The following is a 24,007-nucleotide window of genomic DNA, read 5'->3' on the forward strand; positions in this document are numbered from 1 at the left end:
GAGAAGTGTTAACATCAATATACCACCTCATTTATCTCCCACATTCATCAATTTCCCTGTCTTTTCCCCATTTGTCTTTTTTCAAACTGTCCAGAAAAGCTTTTTGTGGTGATGGAAGACATAGACTGACTCCATTTAAACGGACTTCTTTTTTTTCCTTTGGGTCAGTGACAGCTAGTCATTCGAATGACCCACAAGCGCCGGCTGTAAGCTGTGTTCTGGGTCACCCGCATTAGCAGAAGCAGTGTAAAAGAGTGAATGGGAAACCAAAAGCATTTTGTTCATTTATCAGCTTTAGGTTTACATTCAAATGGCAAATAATGGATGTCTTTGCAGAAATAGGTTTTAAAAACCTTTTTTCATGGAGTAAAGTCACTGTCTTGGGACTTTAAAGAGGTTTTCGTTTCGCCAGACTCAGTTATTTAGTTTAATTAACAATTAAATTGCAATTGTTTGTCCCCGTTTATTAGGTCTTTCTAAAAAGCCTTTAAACTGACTGATGCACTTTAAACCAGCAAAAGAGAACAAATTTGTAACTAAACACCATTATTGTATGTTTCAAACAGACCAGAGCAAGCCATTAACTGCCTATAAATACAGACCTTCTGTCAGCTTTTACTAACTTTGTTAGTATTTAATTCCCTCCATGTAAACATTGTGATATACGACACAGATCTCCCAGAGTTAAACCATATCTATCTATCTATCTATCTATCTATCTATCTATCTATCTATCTATCTATCTATCTATCTATCTATCTATCTATCTATCTATCTATCTATCTATCTATCTATCTATCATCACATTGCTCGGTGGATTTGAGGGCATCCTCATGTCTTTGCCTTAGGAAACACTGTACTATGTAAGTCTGGTCTGTAAAATATCCCACAGATGGTGATTAATCTTCCAAGGCGGGTTTAGATGCTAATTTTTCATTTGTGTCTATACATTTGTTTTTACAGGCTTTGTGAGACTTTGCAGCAAAGATTAGGAGGTTGTTGTACTTCCTCAAACTCGCTGTTGGTGCCAAACTTCAGATCGGTGAACTTTTGCAAACTTTGTGTCAACCACAGTCAGCTAAGCACTCTGAAATAACATTAGACTCAACAAGAATCTCAAGATCTGTTTAAGACCAAGGAAAAGTGAGTCTGCTGGAATCATGTGACAGCTTTGTGTGAGGAACACAACCCAACTTAATTTGTTATTCATGTGATTGTTACATGAAGATAATTTTTCTCTATAGTTGTATAAAGATTAAAATGTTTTTTTTATTTTGTGTTCCACAGAAAAAAAAATAAGAGCATACATGTTTAAAATTATATGAGGGTGAGAAAATTATGTCAGATTTAAATTTTGGGGGGTAAACTATTCCTTCAAATCTAAAATGCAATAGGACCTAAGCTATAGCCTTGAGGTACACCATTTATCAGATGCCTGTAGAATTGCTTTAGACGACACGAGGGTGAGTAGATAACAACATAATTTTCTTTTGTTTTCTAATAAGAGTAAAATGTGTTGTCTACAGAATGATAAACAATGACTTCCCATTCATTGTGTGTTGAAGAACCCTGAAGGAAAACATAAACTAAGAATAATGGTCTTCTGATGACCAGCACATCCCACTGGAGGTTTCTGTGGTTGTGACCTACATGTTGTTGAGTTCGCTGCCTATTTAGGAAGAGCGTGGACTAAATTCCTCTCTCTAGGGGGAGAGTGTGCCTCAGACAGATGCCCAGCGCTGATGAGAGGTCTCCGCTGCTGTACATTCGGCCCAGGAGTTGTTTTCTTCATCACGCTCTGGAACGCTCTGAACGATGTCATCTCCCTAAAGGGCCATGGGGGTGCATGTTTAATTGCTTCAGTCCTGGGCTGGAGGTGTTGAAAGTGCGCTCGCAAACACACATGGACACGCACATGGACGTATGTGCTACTTAAGTGCAGTTTGTGGGAGATAATCAAGTCAAGTGAGGCAACCCAAGTCCTGTCAATGACCTGAACCAAACCGAAGCCCTTGCTGCTTTGCTCAAGACACACTATGATTTATCTATCATCGTTCTGCAACTTAAACTGCTTTAGATGAGAGTGGAATGGCTTTGGCATTGATTAATTGCCACAAGGTTGCTGTGCTCTGGTCTGAAAGTATGATTAGAAAAATTCAGCAGATTGACCATGATGTTTAGGGTTTGGGTGGATGTTTTGTCTTGCATTATAAAGACTGAGGTCAGGACACTTCAACAGGAGACACAACTGAAATGAAATGTTGCTCTAAGCGTAGATATGAACGAATAATAAATATATTTTTGAAGGTTAGAGAGAAAGAGGGAAGAGTGACCGACTTCCAGGTTCGTGCACAAGTAGAAATCAGTTCCAAGTTATCCAAGAAACATACTTTGCAAGTAAGCAAATGCAGATGCGACAGCTTGTTCAGTGCACTTCAGACACGCTGTACTGTATATACTATAGCATGTTGTGCATATTAGCGAATTAGGGCAGGCGGTAAAAAACTAGAGGAGTTACCCTTGTGGAAAAGTAAGTATTAAAAGTATGTACTAGATAATATAATATTAACGAAAAAGGCCATTAAATGGTACTTAAAGAGAGTGCACTTTCTTGACTATGTTTAACACACTTGAAAAGTGCACTTTGTCGAATTAAAAGTTTTACTATTAAATCATTGCTTTAATAATCTTTTGTCATTCTTTAAAGAAGTACATTTATGTTAATGTGTTGACTAACATAAAACACATGTAAAGTACTTGATTATAATTTTAACTGCAGTGTCATTCAATATTATATTTAAAGTATATATTTTTTAAATGTACTAAATTGCAACTTCATCATTACAAATATATTTAAATACATGCCATTCAAGTTCAAATCAAAATGACATTCGAGTGTATTTTAAGTTTATGGCTAATCTTTTCTCTAAATATTCAGAAGGTTTATTCTGAGAAACTTCATCGTCTTCACCTTTCCTTCCTCTAATTAGCAGCATTCTTCTCCCTGGCTCTGTTCAGTGTTAATGTCCCGATAGTGTCATTACCCCCCGCCAGAGCCCGGGACCCCGAGTCATCTGCTGTGCTTATCTCCTGCACCTTTTTTGCCATGGATTCAAAGGATTTGCACAGGCAGGGGTCATCACTGTGACGCAGCACTGAGTCAACTATCAGGAACTACATCCCACAGGTCACATTCCGAGAGCCAAAGAGCTGTATTTTTGCGATGACAGAGACTGTAATAAAAATGTTTTACCGTCTTACTAAGATTTGCCCTCTGAGGGCTATTGTGAAAATAACCCAGCTTAATTTAGTGGTTCTCTTTGAAATACACCACTGTGAACCAGTCAAAAAATCTTGAAAATTTCAAATAAAAACATGGACAATGTAATTGCATATGAATCTTCTTATACAACCAATATGACTTGTGTTGGACATTATTTTGTTTATTAGGTCAAACTGCAAGACACAGTTGGTCACATGATCTCAATATATTTATGATAGCAGTTTCAGAGTAAAGACTCATTTTAATCATATAAATTAGTATTTCAGATTACGGAAAAATCTGTTTCCCAGGTTTATGTTGAAGAATCTTCATTGTGTGTCCAGTGTTTTGATAATATTCCTCTCAAATCTTTCCGTTACACACACTATGAAGCGAAGCTGTCAAAATGACAGTGGGTGTGAAGCAAAAAACCCTTCCTGTCGTGGAGAAACTGAGACATTTAGTCAGTCTCAAATGCCAGGAATGTTTCTTTTGGTTTTAATCCACCCATCTGTCAGAAAGAAATCCCCAAATTTGCGGGAGTTTTGGTAAACACCAGTGGGAAAGTCAGCGGATACTGGAAAATCAATTGTATGTGTTTCTGCCAGAAGAACTTCATCTTCAGAGGTTAAACAAGCAGTTTAAACGTGAGGAAGTTGACTCAATTCAAAAATAATGAACCAAGTCATTTTAAGGGGAAAGTACGATAGCTGCTTTTCAATAAAACACGAGGAGATCAGTGCTGGGTAGTAAACTTCACTTCACACATTAGCAAATGAGCAAATTAGATTACACTACACATTTTTCAGTCATATAAAACAAGAACAACCACTGATTTTTCAGTATCAAGCTACATTTTCCATCATTAGCATCATCATGACCAAATGCTAGCATCACACTATTGCACACGCTACTTTATAGCAGAGCAAAAATGAAGTGATAATCAAACACACTTGTCTAGTTCATTGGTTCAAATCGAACGGTTCATTTGACTGATTCAAATTAGCTACTAGATGTTACACATTAGCATTAGCATAATAAGACACATTAGCTACTACATTAACTACTGTTTGGTGTCAGTACAGTTGTGGAGATTTTACAACCAGTTAAAAAAAAAAACGGATTCATTGTTTTATTTGCCTGTATGACACAGTACAGGGTTGGTATAATACTGTAGGTGGATCAACTATGATCAGGGTTGCCAGGTCTGCGCAAACAAAAGTAGCCCAACAGCCAGTCAAAATTAGCCCAATGCGATTTTCTCTCTGGTGGGGATAGGCGAATTCTCTGCTGAATTTGTATGTTGCGGAGGTGTTTTAGGGGTGTTGGAGCATCAAAACTATACGTTCTGGGGGGAAAATCAACTCACTGCAACCACTTAAATGTAGCAACACTACGGATTTTCCACCAAACAAGTCTTTTTTAGCGTAATCACACTAGCTACTGTACATTTTTTGGCTGTTTTTTTTTTTTTTTACAGATACTATAGGGTTGGTAGCATGCATGTGATTTTATCACCAAAAAGAAAAATTAGAACCATCATGCCCCTCAATAGCTTGTGTTTGACTTCTTCATAAAACCGTCATATTCCGCTATTTCAAAAGACTTCTTTGTTTACTTGATCTCATGTCCTGTCTTCTTTAGTGTGGGCTTTCAATTCAGTCTTGAGATACCTGCGAGCCAAACAAGTCACTCCTCTCTATTAATGAATAACGTCTGGCTTTTACGTCTCTCTGCCAACCATTGTACGTCCGCCGCCCCGCGCTCGTAAACAGATGGCGCCCCTGAGATCATCAGCACGTTTGGAGTCTTCTATTAACAGCCCTGGAGATAATGGGAAGCACATTACTACTGGAGGTACATCGCGCTGTCCGACGCCACTGTATACAGTACCTTCCTGTGAGGAAGCCGCCGAGTCCCGCAGGTCCCGGGAGGTTCTGAGGGGTCAGAAACAGGCCCGGCTGGGACGTGCTGATAATGGGAGACGGCTCAGTGGATGCGACTGTGTGGCGTGGGTGTCCAGACAGACAGTCACAGCCATATCTTTTAATAAGATTTAGCCTATTAAAGATTTATTTATTTAATCCGCTGACGTATCACTGGGTGGCTGGACGTTTAGCTAATGCGGCCCATAGATTACGTCCTTATAAGTGATAATGTGGTTTTGCCAGGGGAGGTTAGTTAGTTGTAAATTGAGTTTTGTTGGGTAATATCTGGTTGCACTTTATTTCGATGGTCCACTTTAGACATTCTACTAACTATTAGTAACTTTGCAACTACATGTCGCCAACATCTCATTAGAGTATTAGCTTAATATCTGCTTAATATCTGCTGAAACTTTGATGGCCAGACCCCATCAGACATTCAACTGACTATAAATAACTTTGCAAGTACGTCAACTTATTCTACTAACCCGAACACTAAAGGTCCTTGCACACTGAGTCCGAAATTTTCGCAGGTTAAAAAATAAATACGACCTCATGTTGTCAATCACGTTTACACACTGCCTCCGAAACTTTCGTCCGTCCTAAAAATAAAATAAAAATTTGCATCTATAGAAAGCATTCTGGGAGGTGTTTTGACAATTCAGAGCCACCGTACAAGCGCACGCCCAAACCCAGACCTGTTCAGGATCAATTGGTTCACGGAAATTAGTGGTTTTCTTTTTATTATGTGGCTCCAGTATTGCTAGCAAAGCATCAAACTGAGCCACTGACATCCTGAAGTAAGCTTGAATCGCTCGGGATAATCCCGCAGCTCCTTGATAAGGAGGTGGAACTCTCCTTCATCTCTACGCAATCTCAGGATTGTTGGATGGACCCAATGTGTCCTCTTTCCTTTTCTCTTTTTAAGAAGAGAGAGGACAACAAAATCATCATCACTGCTCTAAGACTCCATTCTGTATTGTTCTTTGAATTTTTTAGCAATGGATTAATTAATACACATCGGACTCAGTGCGCAAGGTTTCTGTGTGTGACGAATTTTTGGGATGACGAATATGAAAAAACACAAGCGAAAATTTCAGACTCAGTGTGTAAGGACCTTAACACCTAACCTAATTAATGAGAGTTAGTTGACCTGTAGTTGCAAATAAATGAGAGTTAGTTGACGTGAAGTTGCAACGTTACTTATAGTTAGTAGAATGTCTAAAGTGGAATATTGAAATAAAATGTAGCCATATCTTTTAATAAAATGTAGCCTATTAAAGATTTATTAAATGTATTTATTGCAATTAAAAACTTTTTTTTTTTATTCAAATTGTATTTTACTTAGATAAAAATGGGGAGCGGCAGATGAAAAAGCGTCAGATTATCACATGCAGTACATTTTCATTTCTGATATTTCTGATATTCATTTAAATATTTTAATATAGCTGAACATATTAATATATGATTAATTTAAATTAATATGAATGTGTTATTATACGTGTTCATATATATACTGTATATATATTATAATTTAAATATTTTTATAAATAATGAACTTTAAGTAATACTTTAAGTAATAACACATTAAATACAAAATACAAAAATATATCTACAAAATGGAATATTTAATTAAAAAATATTATTGTTATAATTTTCATTATTAATATTTTCATTAATATATAAATACATTTTAGATTTAACAAATCATTAATCTATAATTATGTATATTGTATATTTGAATAAATATTGCTAAAAATAAATCACATTGCTGTAATCGCTGTTCTCATTACTAGCCTACATGATGATATTTAAGATAGTTAGTGCAATATTATGTGATATTATTAAATTAAATTTGAACAGAAACAAAGCAAAAAAAGTTTAATAAAAATTAACTCTGTACATTTTCAGGAAGCAGAGGTTAATGGCTCTCTTCCTCTGCTGCCTGACCCTGCTGATGTCCTCACGGACAAATGGAAAGAAGGAAAGGCAGCTTGATCTCTGTCTACTAGCGCTCTTCATTAAAGACTTCAGAGAAAAGATTAACCTGAAGATTTCAGACTGCCACAGCAAAGCTATTAGTGTTGTAGACATGATTTGACCATTTTCTGCTGCCTTTTGACTCTCTCTATGAAAGTGAACGTCAAATTGAGTTTTTGAGTGTCAGTGTGTAAGAGTGTGAGTTCTGACCTGTATGAGAGAGCTGTAGTCGTGGTATATTCTGGTTTCCAGCATTACTGGACCGTATAAGAGGCAACAGCGAGTGGAGCAGAAAGACCAGCAGGGGACTGTATTGCCCAGCCCTCCACAATCCCACAATCCTCATCTCCAGCTTCCTGTTTTCTGACAGTACAGGCTGTCTTCAATGTCACATCACCTTCGTAGTGCTGGAGAAATAACAAGCAGATATGAGCATGTGCGTCAAAATTAAAGGAACACAATTTCACTTTTTTTTTTCTTTTTCAAAATGTATATAATGAGCGAGTACATAATGAATCTATCTTCCAAAACTTGTTTTTGTCTTATCCTGAATCACTACGGTATGCCTATAATAAGTGTTTATATTCAGACTATTTTATATAATCAGACTAGTTCTATATTATTGAACATAATAATATGATACAATATAATATATTAATTAAATAAATCTATAATATATGAATTGAATATAAAATATATTTACAATTAAATGAAAAGCTATTTAACATAGAATTATACAATTATTATATTTCTAAATAGTTTTTCTATTTTTGTATATATATAAAAAAATATTTTTAAATGTGTATTCTTTTTAAGTGTCTATAAATTATCTATAATAATTCATAATGGACTACTCTTTTGGAGAATAATTGTATATTTTAATCCTTATTAAAAATAAACCGTTATTTACAGTGGTGTCTGATGTCGCTGTTATATATTATATATTATTATATATTAAATTACATCACCTTTTAGAAATTTCGCCAGAGAAATACAGTATTTATTACTATAATAATAATAATTACTGTAAACATGAAACGCCATTCACAACCTGTTTTGTTTCCGTAATCTGTTGCTTATCAATATTAAATTATAATAATATAATATAATATAACAATTTTCACTCCGCAATTGCTAACAGATTTCACAAAAAATTGCAAAGCAATGGCTTGAAAACATATTTAACATTTATTTATAGAATTAAATAAACGTTAAATAAAAATAACATTATGTAAACATTAAATGCTAAATAAAAGATGTTTCCAATTTGAAACCCACACATTTTTCAATTTCATCCAGAATCAAAGTTTTTCCACATCAAACTGATTTTTTTTTTGGCCTCAGTATGGATGTAACTCCAGATGGCATTCTTTCACAATGAGACATTAACCCTGCAGATGTCATCTTTTCTAAACAGAATGTGCAACATCGGCCCAAGTAACACTAGCACCACCCAATGTGGTTTACAGTCTCCTAAGGTCAAAAAGTGCTTAAACCAGGAGGTGCAACAGATGCTACCCCAAGAACAAACTGATTCTCAGCACCGACTGGAAACCCGAAACCCTCCAGAGCGCGTGAGCGGCGTGCCGAGCTCACACGACTGCGCGAGAACAAGCCTCGCGCCGAGAAGGAAACCGGAGCATTGTCTCGAGAAAAGTTCCCATGGCTAATCAGCTGCCCTGATCTTTATTCCCTTTCCTTTCAGAGGTCACCCTACATAAACAGATCGCATGCGCAACCTAGAAACACTCGAGCGGCTTCCTCCTGTAAACGCGAACCGCCAGCCACTGTCACAGGACACGCAAGAGTTCAGTCCAGTGGAATGGATTTCATTTGTCCGTTTCGTACAACGCACAGTATAGAAAGTTCAACAATTGGCGAGCTCATTGAGAGAGCAGAACTTTTTGTGTTGGCGCTCAGGGAAAGCATTTTCCCATCATGAGGGTATTGTGTGTTGCGCCACTTAGACTCGCGAGGGGACCCCTGGGGACGGTTTCGACACGAAAAAAGGGCTTGAGCTCAAACATATGCAAAATGAAGATAGGCTTTCTCTATTGCTCCATTCATCACCTCAAAATCTAAGCTCATTACGCTGTTATTCGGACATAATAACTCCATTCAAGTTCCTCGAGTGACGGAAACCAAATGCTCTTCGGTACGCAGAAAGATTTATCGCGAAATGGGTTTTAACGTGAAAATCAGCTATGTTTATCAGACATCAAATAGCCGGAATTCATTTCCCAGTTTAACTGGATTTACAGTGCTGGCGTGAGCGCAGGTGCTAAAGGAGAGATCAGGGACTCTTGTTAGCTCCGTTTGTTGATTCAAACCTCCCTGAGAAAGCAAGAGAAAACATATCATTCCTGGCCCGACAACAACTATGTGTGAGCTGTGCAAGGTGGTGATGGTCTGGAGGATACTAATATAGGCACATTTTTCATTAGATCATTAGAGCACTTGTGGTATTCTTTATGTCTCGGTTTAGCAGATATGTATTCAGTTGGGAGAGCAGGAGAGATTTGAATTATGTGGCATTGAAACGTCCCTTCGGTGGCTTTGGTTTTTATAGAATGAGTGGGATATGGTTTCAATCATTATTAATGGTTCTTTGGAGACTTGTGACCTATTATGTGCTGCTACTAGAGTCAGTAAGATTGTACGTTTGCTTTTGACTACTGGCGTAAAGTCTGGTCCACTTTGCAACTTATTCTAAGCCATAAACTACATAATAAAAAATAAAATAAAATAAAAAGCGTGCAAAAAGTGCATGAACAGTATTGCTGTTAGACCTATTGGGCCCTATTTTAACGATCTGAAACGCAAGTATCAAACGCGAAACGCAAGTAACTTTGTAGGTGGATCTCGGGCGCAAATCTAAAATGGGTTGGTCTGAAGTAGCTTCATTATTCATAGGTGTGGTTTGGGTGTAACGTGAAATAAACCAATCAAAGCGTCATCTCACATTCCCTTTAAGAGCAGGCGCGCTTGTTCCATGGCCGTAAAACACAGAGAAGTGACATTGTATGGGGATGGGAGAAACCCACCCAAATTAGCTTCGGTTAAACAGGCGTATAATAATTTGGGTAAATGTGTAAGCTAGATTTATGCCTATTTTTCACTTCTTCATGGACACCACAATGATTTCCCTCGTGTGGTAATATTTTTCCTTGTAATTATGTATGGTTTGCAAAAATGGGAAGTGCTGCGTCTGTGTGTAGATGAGAGAAGCAAAGTATATGCGTGACATTATGGCCAAGCATGCGCCCTTAAAATAGTATGTGAATAACGCGCCACTGACTTTAGACTAGGTTTTTCCTGGTCTGTGGCGGAAATGTTTTCTGGAACTGCAAAATAGCACCAGGGAACATTTGCGCCGGACCACGCCTCCTCTTTGCGCTGAACCGCCCCGGGGAGCGCAAGTTTATTCTTTAATTTACGACGTGCGTCTGTGGAGGGAAAAGTCCGCTGTGCGTCGGGTGCAAAATAGGAATGATACATGCATCGGTGTACAAAGTCAATTGCGCTGGGTGCAAGATAGGGTGCAACCCATTATGTGCTGCTATTAGAGTCTGTAACATTGTACGCTTACTTTTGACTACTGGTGTAAAGTCTGGTGAAACTTAGGCCTATTCTGAGCAGAAAACTTTGAATATACTTTATACTTTGAATGCAGTGTAAGTCACTTCTGATAAAAGCATCTGCCAAATGCGTACATGTAAAGGATAGTGAGCCTTTGTGAATATTGATGGGAAAGAAAAGAAACACAGATGTGGTGAATCAGATGAAATCTGCCATCAGATTGACCGGCTCTCTGCAGACAACAGTTAGTCATCAGCTTTTTCAATATGAGGAAAGACAACAAACAAACACTAACTGTGGGAAAATCATCAAGCTTCTGGAAGAGGAAGTAGTTGATATTAACTCACTTCCAGGTGACAAAAACCACATGGCTTCAACCAGGAGAGAAATGGCAGCTCACTCCGGATATAGAGCCCGTTTCCCTACAATGGTAAGAATGACGAAAAACTAGAGCCTATCAGGGTTGCGTTCGAAAAATGACCTAATTTACAACCTTGACTGGCAAAGCTTGAAGAGTGACTTCAGACATTGTCCTATACAAAAAAAAAAAGAAAGAGAAAAAGCCAGGTGCTGGAACAGTCCAAGCCTCACGAGTTAAGCACACTGAGGTTTCATCTGGTTCAAAAAGCCTCTCAAGGTTGGAAGGTGGAAAGACTGCAAACACCTTCACAGGCAAACGGGAAAATAATGATCCATGCAGGGCGACACATAGGAAGGGACTTTGTCAAAGTAATGGATGAGCACTCTCACTTCCTCTTGGGCTTGTGAGCGGACAGAATAGCGGGACCGGCGGGGAGTCTTTCTCCGCTCTGCACCAACAATCTCTGATCCGATCCGACAAAACCCACCACTTCAGACTCGGTCACCTTTCCCTGCATTCACACATCACTAGTGACACCAAACGGAAGTGCAGTCTGTTTAACTAAATGTGAGTTTGGGCCAAGAATAACTTTTTTATTAAAGGATTCTCTTCTTTTTTCCCCCTTTTTTTTCTGCATCATATTTCTGCACAAACAATTGATATATTTATTTAAAGCATATACACATTCTACAGATGTTGTTCAAACATCCGATAAAGAACGTTTAGCACTGGGTAAACGTCAAATAGATGTTTCTTCAGCAATGTAAATCTTTAATATGAGCCATTTTATATCATAGTAATGGTATATCTATTTCATAATATAATTATTTTGTTACGGCGAATTTGATTTTGTGATTTTATCAAGCTTACATGCTTGTATTTGGGTGTTTCTTCAACCGTTGGCAATTTTATATAGCATTTTTTATTTTTTTTATTTTTTTATGGTTTATCTATAAGCTATTATATAGTAATTTTTGCTGAAAATTCAATAAAAATCATTTATATGATAAATTACCAACACTCTCATGGCATTTCATAACTATTTGATGTTTTGGCAAATTGGTGGTGAATTTTTTTTTTCATTTAATTACGTGTTTTTGTGATAGTATCAACCTTATATACTTGTATTTGGGTGTTTCTTCAAATATGGCCACCTTAATATTTCATATTTCTAGAATAAAAAATTCTGAAAGTCGTGAAAATGTAAACGTTACATTTGTCATAAGATCTCATGAGATCTAACATTAGAAAACAGAGACTCTGAATTCTGACTGGCTGATCCACATTCGTAGACATGCGAAAGAGTAAGGAAACAGTTTTTAACAAGTTCTTCATTGTGTTGACTTGTTAGGGACTCTTACCAGTTTCTTCACGTAAGGTAAACCAAACTAATAGCCACACAAATACCGTCACACATTTTATACCGTCATATCGCCCAGCTCTAATTAAATTTGTTCAACTTAGTTACATTTAACTGTATAAAATGAAAGTGGGTTTAAAAAATGAGCAGCCAAACTCAAATTGTACAGAGAGAGTTGCAGAAAATTACTTATTCATTGAAAGTCTTAATGTGAATGAAAAGGGGCCGGTCGGCACATTAAGATCCGCCCTGAGCTGTGAAAAGATCTGCTAGCCGTGAACAAACAACACTGGGCTCAACCAGCCGAAAAACAAGCAACTGGTCTCCCGTTAAACACTCACAAAGACACCAGCTTAACATGGTGGGACACGCACCCAGGGGCGCTTTAACACTAAACACATTCAAAAATCTGCCCTTTTCTTTCCAAACCTCTGCCATTCAGTTCAAAAACACTGAATTTTTCACAATTCATTAGTCTTTTTATAATGCAAAAATCTGCAATTTAGAGAAACAACAGTCTAAAGGTTTCATGTTCCCAGGGAATCATTCACTGAGTGCGCGAATACAGACGTCTTCATCCCGGTGTCCATCATTCTCATGGGTAATGTTGCACTAGTGAGCTTCTGGCGACACAAACACAGCTGATTTTGTAGTAGAGAAAGGATACTTTACATGAACTCCGCTTCACAACTCATTAGGAAGACTTTAGGTTTTCATGAAGGATTACAGTTTCTCTGCAACATAATGGAACAAATGAGCGACAAATGTGTCGAGTGCCAGAGGGCGGCAAGGTTATCTGAGTGTGTTTTTGGTAGGTGTCATGACGGAGTGAGTGTGTGGACCTCCAGCCTCGCTGCAAATATCTATGCAAAGGCAAAAAATGTTGAATCTGCTACTATTAAAAGTAATTTGTTCTTTTGTTTTGACACGCGTTAAACTGCTTAATGTATGGAAATTAGAAGTTAGATGGAAAGTCATCCATAAAGCTCTTTGAGACCATTTTAGAAGAATGAAAACTCATGAAACCGCACCCGGTTGAAATGAACTCATTCTCAATATATCAAAACCTGGTAGGAATTCAAAACCTGAAGAACAAAGCGGGCAAAACTTTGAAGTGTTTAATTTGTTTTTGTGGTATTATCAAGCTTGTATTTGTGTGTTTTTGTATTAAGTTTTTTTTTAATGTTTTTACTAGAATCAATAATGATCAATAAGTTATGACAACCTATATTTTGACATTGCTTAACCTCAAAATAAGTTAAGCGATTTTCTATTTTATTATAAGCTCTACAAGATTCAACTCATTTTTTTTAAGTCAGTTTAATGTAATTTAAGTTGGAATGACTTAAACATACAAGTTGATTGTACTTAAACATTTAAGGCAGCAACTTTTTTTGTTATAAATGCTTTTACTGTCATCATTGATCGATTTAATGCATCCTTGCTGGATGAAAAAATAAAAATGATAAATAATAATAAATCTTACTGACCCCAAACTTTAATAATTAATTTCACACCTAGCAATTTATGTATCCTATATAGACACAATTAAATAATATTTTCATACTTCATAATATTTTATTTTCCACAAAAACTTATATAACTTATAATACAAATTAAACTCCACCACTGGGACATACAAGTGCTCAAAGTTGAAGTCAAGCACTCATTTATCAAAGTCTAACATGTTGTTAACGAATTTTCAGTTTACATTTGGACAACAGTGAAACTTTACTGACTTTTTGAATAATCTCATAGCAGGCCTTTCATTTAAATTGAAGAGTGGTGGGAGGCCAATTGTGGTTTGCGTTCATGTGAACGTTCAGCTGGACAATAACTCCCTCATTCCTCAATAGATGGACCCCCTAGGCAGTTTTGGAAAACTCTGGTTTCCTTCATAACCAAATATCCAAGCGTAGCCGTGTTGCATGATTGCTGTGAAGACTCAACGCTTTGCCCTGCATGAGATCGTTCAACCGTACAGCCCTAAAACTCCCACACCAACACCCCAGTGATCTTGAACATCCCGATCTGCTCCTCGAGTCCAGTTCTGCACTGAAGTCAGTGATCAACAGACCAGAGAAAGCACTTCTCCTTCACATACCAGCCCAACTCTGCAATCCTCACCTCCAGACACCTATGTCTGACAAGGTGGGGTGTACCAAGATGAAGAGAGACAGATGAACTGTCCACTTCAGCTGTTTTCAATCTGACAGGATCCAGGGCTATTGGCCACTTCTGCCTTAAGGAGTGATGTGATGGGGTGCCTGAAAAGGCTAGAAGTTATAATAATATTTAAAATTGTAAAACATCTGCCTCATCTTGTCCAGGAATCTGGATTTTCAAATATACAGCATTGATGAGTAATGCTATTTTTTACTACACATCATTGTTTCATGTTTTGGTGAGTAAATTCCAGCAATTCTTTATGCTCTTGTTTCTTTTAACCATTTACCAGCAAGAAACAATGAGAAGGGGGGAAAACACAAGGGCTCCTTCTCAGGATGTGTTTTTTAGAGTCTGTATGTGAGAGAGTTAGTGAATAATATACAACATCAACTATTATTAGGGCCTGGCAACCAATGATGCAAGGGCCCTCTTGGAATTGCTCTGTTTAAGACCTATTATTATCTTATTGTTGTTACATCGACTACATTCCCATTTCCTGAAAGTAAGAAAAATAATAGAATTGAAGAACGACCAGCTCAATAACAATTCAGTATGAAAATGCTGTGATGATGTCATCGCTGTTGACATTTTGAATGCAAAACATTGTTTGAAGGTAATGGGAGGTACTGTAATCTTAAATACTTTTACTGTAATCTTTAATTTCAGACCTAGAGTTTACAAAAGAATAAAATGATTTGGACACCTAAAGTTGAAATTACCTACAAAACAAAGATTTTTAAATGGCGCAGTTTGAACAAAAAAAAAGCGAAACGAAGCAAAGCAAAGCAAAGCAAAGCAAAGCAAAAAAACAAAAACAAAACAAAAAACAGCAAAGCAAAACAAAACAAAGGCTAAATAAAACGAAATGAAACAAAAAGCAAAACAAAACAGTAAATCATAACAAAACAGGAAAGAAAAACAAAAAACAACAACAACAAAAAAACAGGAAAATATAATAATAAAATAAGCTAAACAAAATAAAGTGAAATCTCACAGAAACGAGTGCCAATTTTTGGATTAGGAAAGATTTGTCAGTCTTTCATTAAAATAAAAAAATAAAAAAATATAAAATTCTGAAAATATGTAGTGTAAGAAAATTCAGCACATTCCTTCTGTGATCTAAACTAATCTTATACTTGTCTCCACATAAATCTGAATACTGTACAATAACTCCATAAAATAACATACTGATTTACAACCTACATCTCCTCTAGCCATTGCACAATTTAATGCCAGCAAACCATGTGAACTAAATCTTGTTATTTCTTGATAAAACAGAGCTAAGTAATATGTCATATATCAAAAGAACGATATATCTTTCCGTAGTGTCAAGGAAAATTTCCTGTCTAGCTATCCACTGTAAGTTTCTGTTTCCTATCAGCATCCAAGAAGCCCATCGGCTCTATATGCAGAATGTAAATTGCGCACAACATGGAACAATTTCAGCACGCTTAATCTAGGATTGTCTGGAGGAGGCCATTCAGAGCAATTCAATTTGATATCCGAGGCGCCAGATTCCCATTCCCGCACACTTAATGACGTCCAACATCACCACAAAGCATCTGAAAAAGAGTCTACATTCTACATTCTGAACTCTGTTATTGCCTGTCGGAAATGCTCCATGCTCATCTGGGAATCACAGCAGTCGGAGAGGGAAAATCTGGGAAAAAATGTATGATTAGTAATCCGTCAACTCACGTTCTACTACTAGAGGCTTTAAATCAGCATGTGCAACTGTAAGTGATCGACTGTCCGGCCCATCACGTCTCACCACATTAAAATAAACAGCCGTTAGTCTGTGTATTTTAAAAGCGGGAGAATATCCAGCATGAGAGATGTGAAAATGAAATGTTTGAAAATACAGTTAGGCAAATAACTCTGGTTTGGGGAGGGAATGGGCCGAGCGAATCGCCCCAGTTCAAGAATCCCGATGGAATGTTGTGGTATTCATTCCAGACAGCTGATTTTGAGGAGTCAAACAATACATGTTGCTCAAAAATAGGAAAACAACTATCTAGAAGGTTTTGTAATGTTCCCTAGAGAATCTGAATTGCAAACCGCCAGCCCTAACCAATATGCCACTGGCGCTTGCAATGAAATAGGAAATTTGAAAGACAATGTGCAGAATTCCACCTCATTTCCTCCTTTCCAAGGATTCCGCAAGCTAGTAATTGTGAGGAGGACAACTAAACAACAGTGTAGGACTTCACAGTGGCATGACCTTGGGGTGGAGCACACGGACCCCCTCTTCTGCACTCTTTAAAACGCAGCGTGAACCTGCCGGGTGAAGGATGGCGACGATTTTCCCATTAGCTGTTTGGATAAGATCCACGTCGGAGATTTCCTCTCAAGACTTTACTGCAGACAACCCTCAGGCATTGAAATCATGACTCGCACAACCTACATGCTCGTTTTATTCCAGCTTGATCACATTAAAATTCGTATAGGCAACAATAAGTATTTAAATATGCACAGCTTTAGAAATTATTATATATATATATATATTTAGCCCCTAGAATCACAACTGCCATAAAAATAACCACTTCTGAACAATATAACAAAAATCAGGGTAACATTTTATTTTGAAAACCCCCTTTATTCTACTAACTATGCATCTATATGTGACCCTGGACCACAAAACCAGTCACATGGGTAAATTATTTTGAAATTGAGATTTATACATCATCCGAAAGCTGAATAAATAAGCTTTCCATTGATGTATGGTTTGTTATAGGACAATATTTAGCCGAGATACAACTATTGAAAATCTGGAATATGAGGGTGCAAACAAATCGAAACATTGAGAAAATCGCCTTTTAAAGTTGTCCATTTATGGTCACGATTGTGCTGCATTCACTCACAAAAATAAATGTTTTATATATTTACGGTAGGAAATTTACTAAATATCTTCATGGAACATGATCTTTACTTAATATCTAATGATTTTTGGCATAAAAGAAAAATCGATCATTTTGACCCATACAATGTATTGTTGGCTATTGCCACAAATATACCAGTGCGACTTGTGACTGGTTTTGTGACCCAGGGTCACATATCAAATAACTTTCATTAGTTTATTAGTAGAGTTGTCTGTTTGCTTAATATCTGCTAATATTCATTTTAATATACTGTATCCATTGCACTTATCAATTACTGAAAGTCTGTAGTTTTATATTTTTTATTGTTGCTGTTTCAATTGCATCATTCACAATGCTTAGGATAGGATGAGTTCTTCCATTTATAATATAATATATAAGATATAATATATAGCCGTGTACCTTTTTCAAGATCAAATTAAAGGTTGTCATGTTGTGATTCATCTCTGTTATTCACTAACAATACCTATGGGCGAACACACTGGAAAAATACTTCTGGAACCAAGGAAAAGGTGGGCGTTCACGGTTTCGCTCTATTAAAGCTCATCTCTTCTCTATATTGGGAGTTTTACAACAAAGGAGTTGTTAAAGGCAGCTTGTTAACATTACCGTCTAGACTAGCTTTGTTTTTTTGTTTAGTCTGAGATGAGAGAATGCCAGACAACACCTGCTGGACTTAAATCCAGCTTGTTTCAGTGTAAAGACAAACAAAACACACTCATCCCTGCTTTGGATCCACAACAAAGGCTGTTGTGTGATAATGGATACATGTGTGAAAACAACATGCTTTGAACACAAACACAAACAACAGGGAGAAATCAAAGTCAGTACTGAAGGAGGTTTGTGTAAATAAAAAATTGTTGTCACATCTCATTTAAAGTCAATATTACCTTTCATTAAAGACAAACTGAGTAAAAACTATTTCTTCTGGTAAACTTTATTCTGGTAAAGTTATTACAGGCTACGTCTTAATCAGAAGATTTTGAGCTACTTTCTTAAGAGGCCAAATAAAAAAGCCTCTTAATAATAAAATATATTACTTTTACTCAGATTAAGAGTTAGCGCTTTTTAATTTTTTTTGGACCTGAATTATTTCCTGGAATTTACACACCTGGGGTCGGTTGCATGTGCGTAATTTACAACTTAGCCTAGTTTTGACGTAAATGGACACTCAGTTACGACTTACGCACTTCTAAATATTTTTGCGTTGCACCATTAAACTTAGTTGAAGCGTAACTCTACATATAAACTAAATATTTACGGCAGCCTCCGATCAAGAGTAACGGTTGGAATGGAATAAAATATCAGACAGACTGAACTGCATCAATAAGCTCTTCTTTTACCTGAAAGACTTCAATTCTTTAGACATATATGATAATGCTGACGTTTACACTCGCTTACATTTTAAGAGAGAGAACGTTATGTGAAAAGATTACTTTGTTAGCGGCTATCTTTAACACGAACCCGTCCTAAACAGCGCGCCGCCGTGTGCATCGGTCCATCTTGTGCATGTCAAATATCAGTAATAATCAATCAACGTAATTTCTTATGCTTTTTGTATAAATATTTATTTATTCACCCTTATTAATTTCATTTCAAATACAGTTTCTGAATGTTATTTACATATAAAAACACTTATGTTGTTCATGATCAAGTATCGTATTTAATGGAATCTTATTTTTACCGTTATTAGCGTGAGGCAAAAGAAGTTAGAATGAAGGATAATCTGAAATTTACGGCATTTTAACACAACTTCTGCTCACGTATTTGAAGGCTGCTATTGGATCATCGGGGCTAAACGTCATATTATACGACTACGCATTACTTCACGGAGCGCTTACGACCTACTAGCTACGTTCTGCCTTATGAATAAATGGTGCAACGAAATAAAGTACAGAGTTATTTTCAAACTAGCTAGTAGTTACTAAGCCTCTAGTGTGGACTCAAATTTCCAATTTAAGAAAGAACTTACAATCGGCTGGTGCAACCCTACCCTGATCGTTTGATCAAATGTTTGGCGCGTAGACCTTGGCTTAGCTCATATAGTCGGTGGCCCAATTTTTGAGTAAAAAGTTATTTTGAGTTGGATCCTTTCAATCCATCAGTTGACTCAGTTCATCAAACTGGTTTGAATAATTTGTTCATGAATCGGATTAAAGGGTTAGTTCACCCAAAAATGAAAATTCTGTCAGTAATTACTCACCCTCATGTTGTTACAACCCCGTAAGACCTTCGTTCATCTTCGATAACACAAATTAAGATATTTTTTATTAAATCTGAGAGCTGGATCACTTCTCCATAGGCTTCTAAGACACTATAACTTGCTGGCCCAGAAAATGCATTAAAGACATCGTTAATATAGTCCAAGTGACTCCAGTGGCTCAATCTTAAGTTTATAAAGCGACAAGAATACTTTTTGTGCAACAAAAAAAAAAAAGAACGACTTTATTCCACTATTTATTTCCTATTTATTTCGCGTCTGTGTTGTACGTCACACGCATCACACACATGACCAGCGTTGGCATAGTGAGCCTACGTGTGACATACAACACAGAAGCGCTGCGCTAAAACACTACGTGAAAAAACTCGAGGCCCAGAGAGAAGGAAATAAATAGTGGAATAAAGTCGTTTTTTTTTTTTTTTTTTTTTTTTGCACAAAAAGTATTCTCGTCGCTTTATAAACTTAAGATTGAGCCACTGGAGTCACTTGGACTATATTAACGATGTCTTTAATACATTTTCTGGGCCAGCAAGTTATAGTGTCCGAAGATGAACGAAGGTCTTACGGGGTTGGAACAACATGAGGGTGAGTAATTACTGACAGAATTTTTTGGGTGAACTAACCCTTTAATCAGTTTCTTGAGTTTTGTATCTTACTTAAATTTCTGTCTGTTTCTCGCAAACATTTTATGATGATTTTTGTATCATTTTTGCAGCTTCTCATTCATTGTAACTACATGGAAAAGAGCGGCCAGCGCAATATTAAAATCTCTCAACAGAAGAGAGAAAAATCATACGGGTTTGTTTATACGGGTAAAATGACTGTTTTCTCTAATGCAGGCAGACTTTATATTCACATTAATGTCAGTAATCATTCAAAGTCCTCTTTAATTATCTCATAATTTTGTCATTATTAACAATTATCTTGTGCGGCGCTCCTCATTTGTCTGACCGCACTGACAATGTCAACAAACTCCTGCTCAGATGATACAGACTTATCGTGTGTTTTCCTCCCCGGTGGTCCGAGTGACCTCATTCCAGGCACTGGAAGTCACACCAGCCATAAAACAGGCTGTCACGGTTCCCTGTGGAGCAACCTCGAGTACTGACGTTCGGACTGCACTCAGACTGACAGTGGAGCCAGTTTGTTTAAAATGGCATGCTTATTTTGTCTTTCGCCTCTTCCTTTTGCTTGAGGCTTTTGTATGCTGTATTTGGAACGCATTATCGTTACGCTTGAGAGGAGAGAGAGGACCTTTTCCCTTTGAGCATTTTTTTTTCTTTGATGGGTTTGTGTTTGCAGAACAGTCCCAATATGAAACAGAAGGGGGTTCATTTATACACCAGTGGAAAACATCTGCCACTTTTTCCACATTGGCCTTTCTGCACCACTTGCGTCATCAAAAACAATTGCAAAAATAAAGACTGTTTTTTATTACTATTATTGGTATTATAATTTTTGATTAATTCATAATTAAGCTTATAGAATAATTAAAATGAATGATAGTTCATCAATATTTAGTATAATTGATATTAATCATTTTGTTGACATGTCTGAAAGAGACTCGATTCCAGTCCATGAGTCTCTGATTTCGTTTTTGATTAATATTAATTAATAATCAAGCTAAGAGAATATTTAAAATTAATCATTATTAATTCATATATAGTTTAATTGTTATTTTTTTGTTGATGTGTCTGAAAGACATGGATCAATGCGTCTCTTTTATTAAGTTTTATTAATTGATATCAATTACTAATTAAGCTTATAGAATAGTAAGTATTAATAATGATTAATTGATATGATTATATGATTAATTATCTTGTTGATGTGTCCGAAATAGACAGACATTTTAATTAATCAATAAAACTAAATAAACGTTTTTTGATGAATTAATTAAGCTTGTATCGACTAAAATGCATAATACCTAATATTTAGTTTCATGAATATTTATTATTTTGTTGACATGAATAAAAGAGGCACAGTTCAAAAGTCACTGAGCTGAACTGCTCGAAAAAATTCTAATGTATGAACGAATCATTCAGAAATGAACTGATCCAATTCAAAAGATCTATGCATTGACTTGTCAGGATGCTTAAACACAACAGTGTCACACAGTTCATACTTTTCGGGAAATCAACCTACAAAGAACTTGAAGTCTCTGCATTGCATAGAGTAGAATAGAATAGAATAGAATAGAATAGAATAGAATAGAATAGAATAGAATAAAAACATTATAAAATAAAATAAAATAAATATTCCACAGACCCCCCCCCCCCGATGATTATAAGCTACTCCAGTAGAATTAAGCAAAGTATTTCCAGAGACACTCTTTTGTACCATGTTCCCAGGGCATTTGAGGGGACTTGAATTTACAGCAGCGATAAATAAAAATTAGAGGGGTTGTTTTGGACTCTGTTTTGCCTCACATGACAGAGCCTGAGAGGACATTAATTAAAGCCAATTACAGATAGCTTTGAATTCCCTCTGATAAGCCTTTGAGAGCAATTTGCAACTCCTGGAGATGAAACAGAACGGGTCAAGCATCATCATAATAAAACAAAAGAGTGCATCTCCACAACATGTGGCCCTCGACAGGAGTTAGCCTAGCGATAACTTCAGAAGATGATTTACACAAATACACCTAATCCGAAACAGATAGTAGTGAGCGGGATACTAAATTACAAGGACAGCTTTTATTCTTTTAACTAAAACTATTAGATCCTCCTGCCTTTGAATTAATCAACCACATCACAGTTATGAAAGAAACGAGGCTTGTAGGACGCTACAAAAAAAAAAGAAGAAGCTAAATCACGAATGATAGCAACTCCCAAGATTTTTTTTTTTTTTTTATCACTGCAGAAGCGCAGTCCTCTATAATCTTCACTTGATTTATCTTTGGCTCTTTGGCCTTGAAGAATTCCAGTGCTGTTCATTTGAAAGGATGAGAAAACAGAGCGAGAGCCCCATACCGGGAGGTAGGGATCCCCGCGGAGCTCTCTGACATGCCGGGACCTCAAGGGTCATCCAGCCAGAGGGGGTGCTAGTATCCCTGCTCCGGGTGGAGCGCTATATGACGGCCTGGAACGCAGGGTTCGGAGGTTTAGACAGGCATGTGAAGATGTGGCTAATCAGATGTATGTGTCCAAGACACCTTAGTCTCTGAGGTCCAGTAAAAATTTGTATCATGATATTAGGGTGTAAAGGTTAAGTGTGGGATTCCTGCACCGCCAGTACTGTAATCTGAGCAACTAGAGGCAGTAAAACACCAGCAAGTTTTACTCCTTTTCACACAAATTATGATTACAGGACTAGATTATCCATTACTAAAGACTTCTTTTCATGTGTTGTGACCTCAAAACTCCTTTACAAGAGTGCATGATTTGTGAACTAATACATTTTGACCTTTGCATCACATAACCAGCTCCATATATATGGCTTTTCTGCTGTAGTAAGCTTGCTTGGTAGCCCACCTGGTACAGCATTGCACTTGAGTCACAGAGCGTTTAACTGTTAACTGTTACGGGTCCCGTGAAACACCTTGTAGAAACAAGCTAAAATGGCATGTGTAACAGACGTAGGCCAGTTAGAGCTGTGCGCGTAAACCTCACTCCCCTCAAGAGGTGCACTAGCGACTGACGCTAGCGGCTGCGATCTTTAGCGCCCTTGTTAGTGCCCACCTCCCTTGCCAGAGACCCGGGTTCGAATTCCGCTTGGAGCAGGTCGAGTAAGACCGGTTACATTTGGTGCCGTGACCCGGATGGGAGTGAGGTTTAGAGGTGTAACAGACTTAGGCCAGGAGCTCGGCTCGGCTCACTTTACTTAGGCTCGGTTTGCTTTTTCACTCCAGTGTAGCAACGCTTCAAACTGGGTGGGATTATAGTTGCGCCTGTTTTTTGTCAATAAAATGAAAGTCAATGGGATCCAAAGTCTTAAGTGTGAAACTAGTCTAAGAAAATGTCTTGTCTGTGCAAAAGTGAACACGATGATGCTACATGTGAGATGTTATCAGAGTGTTGCAATATGGTAGCTAAAGTGTTCTGGTAGATTACATTGATCAGCTCTCTTTTAATAGCATTATACTGCCAGTGTGAATACATTGCTAGACAGGAGATTTCTTGAGTCTTTTTGTGTGTGACTAAAACTATAAAACAACACATGCAAACAAATGTAATTATTGTTCCCTATTCTGAACTTTTACTGTGGAGCTCCACACATTCAGTCCCAATTCTGGAAGAATAAACAGCTGCAGATTACAATGAAACCACTAAGAAACA

At 37.1% G+C, this 24,007-nt stretch overlaps 1 protein-coding gene across 2 annotated transcripts in view; it reads right to left on the reverse strand.

Moving 5' to 3' along the window:
• The window catches only part of LOC309475170 (semaphorin-3D), a 58,856-nt gene that overhangs the window by 25,200 nt on the left and 9,649 nt on the right, over window positions 1-24,007 (reverse strand). For both annotated transcript variants that reach the window (XM_082137825.1, XM_082137824.1), the window contains exon 3: window positions 7,378-7,574. In XM_082137825.1, coding sequence (XP_081993951.1) covers window positions 7,378-7,513 — 136 coding nt within the window. In that variant the 5' untranslated portion in view covers window positions 7,514-7,574. The remainder of the gene's footprint in view (window positions 1-7,377; window positions 7,575-24,007) is intronic.

This window comes from Leuciscus leuciscus, assembly GCF_965113295.1.
Source record: "Leuciscus leuciscus genome assembly, chromosome: 15".
In the NCBI taxonomy this organism is placed as follows: domain Eukaryota; kingdom Metazoa; phylum Chordata; class Actinopteri; order Cypriniformes; family Leuciscidae; genus Leuciscus; species Leuciscus leuciscus.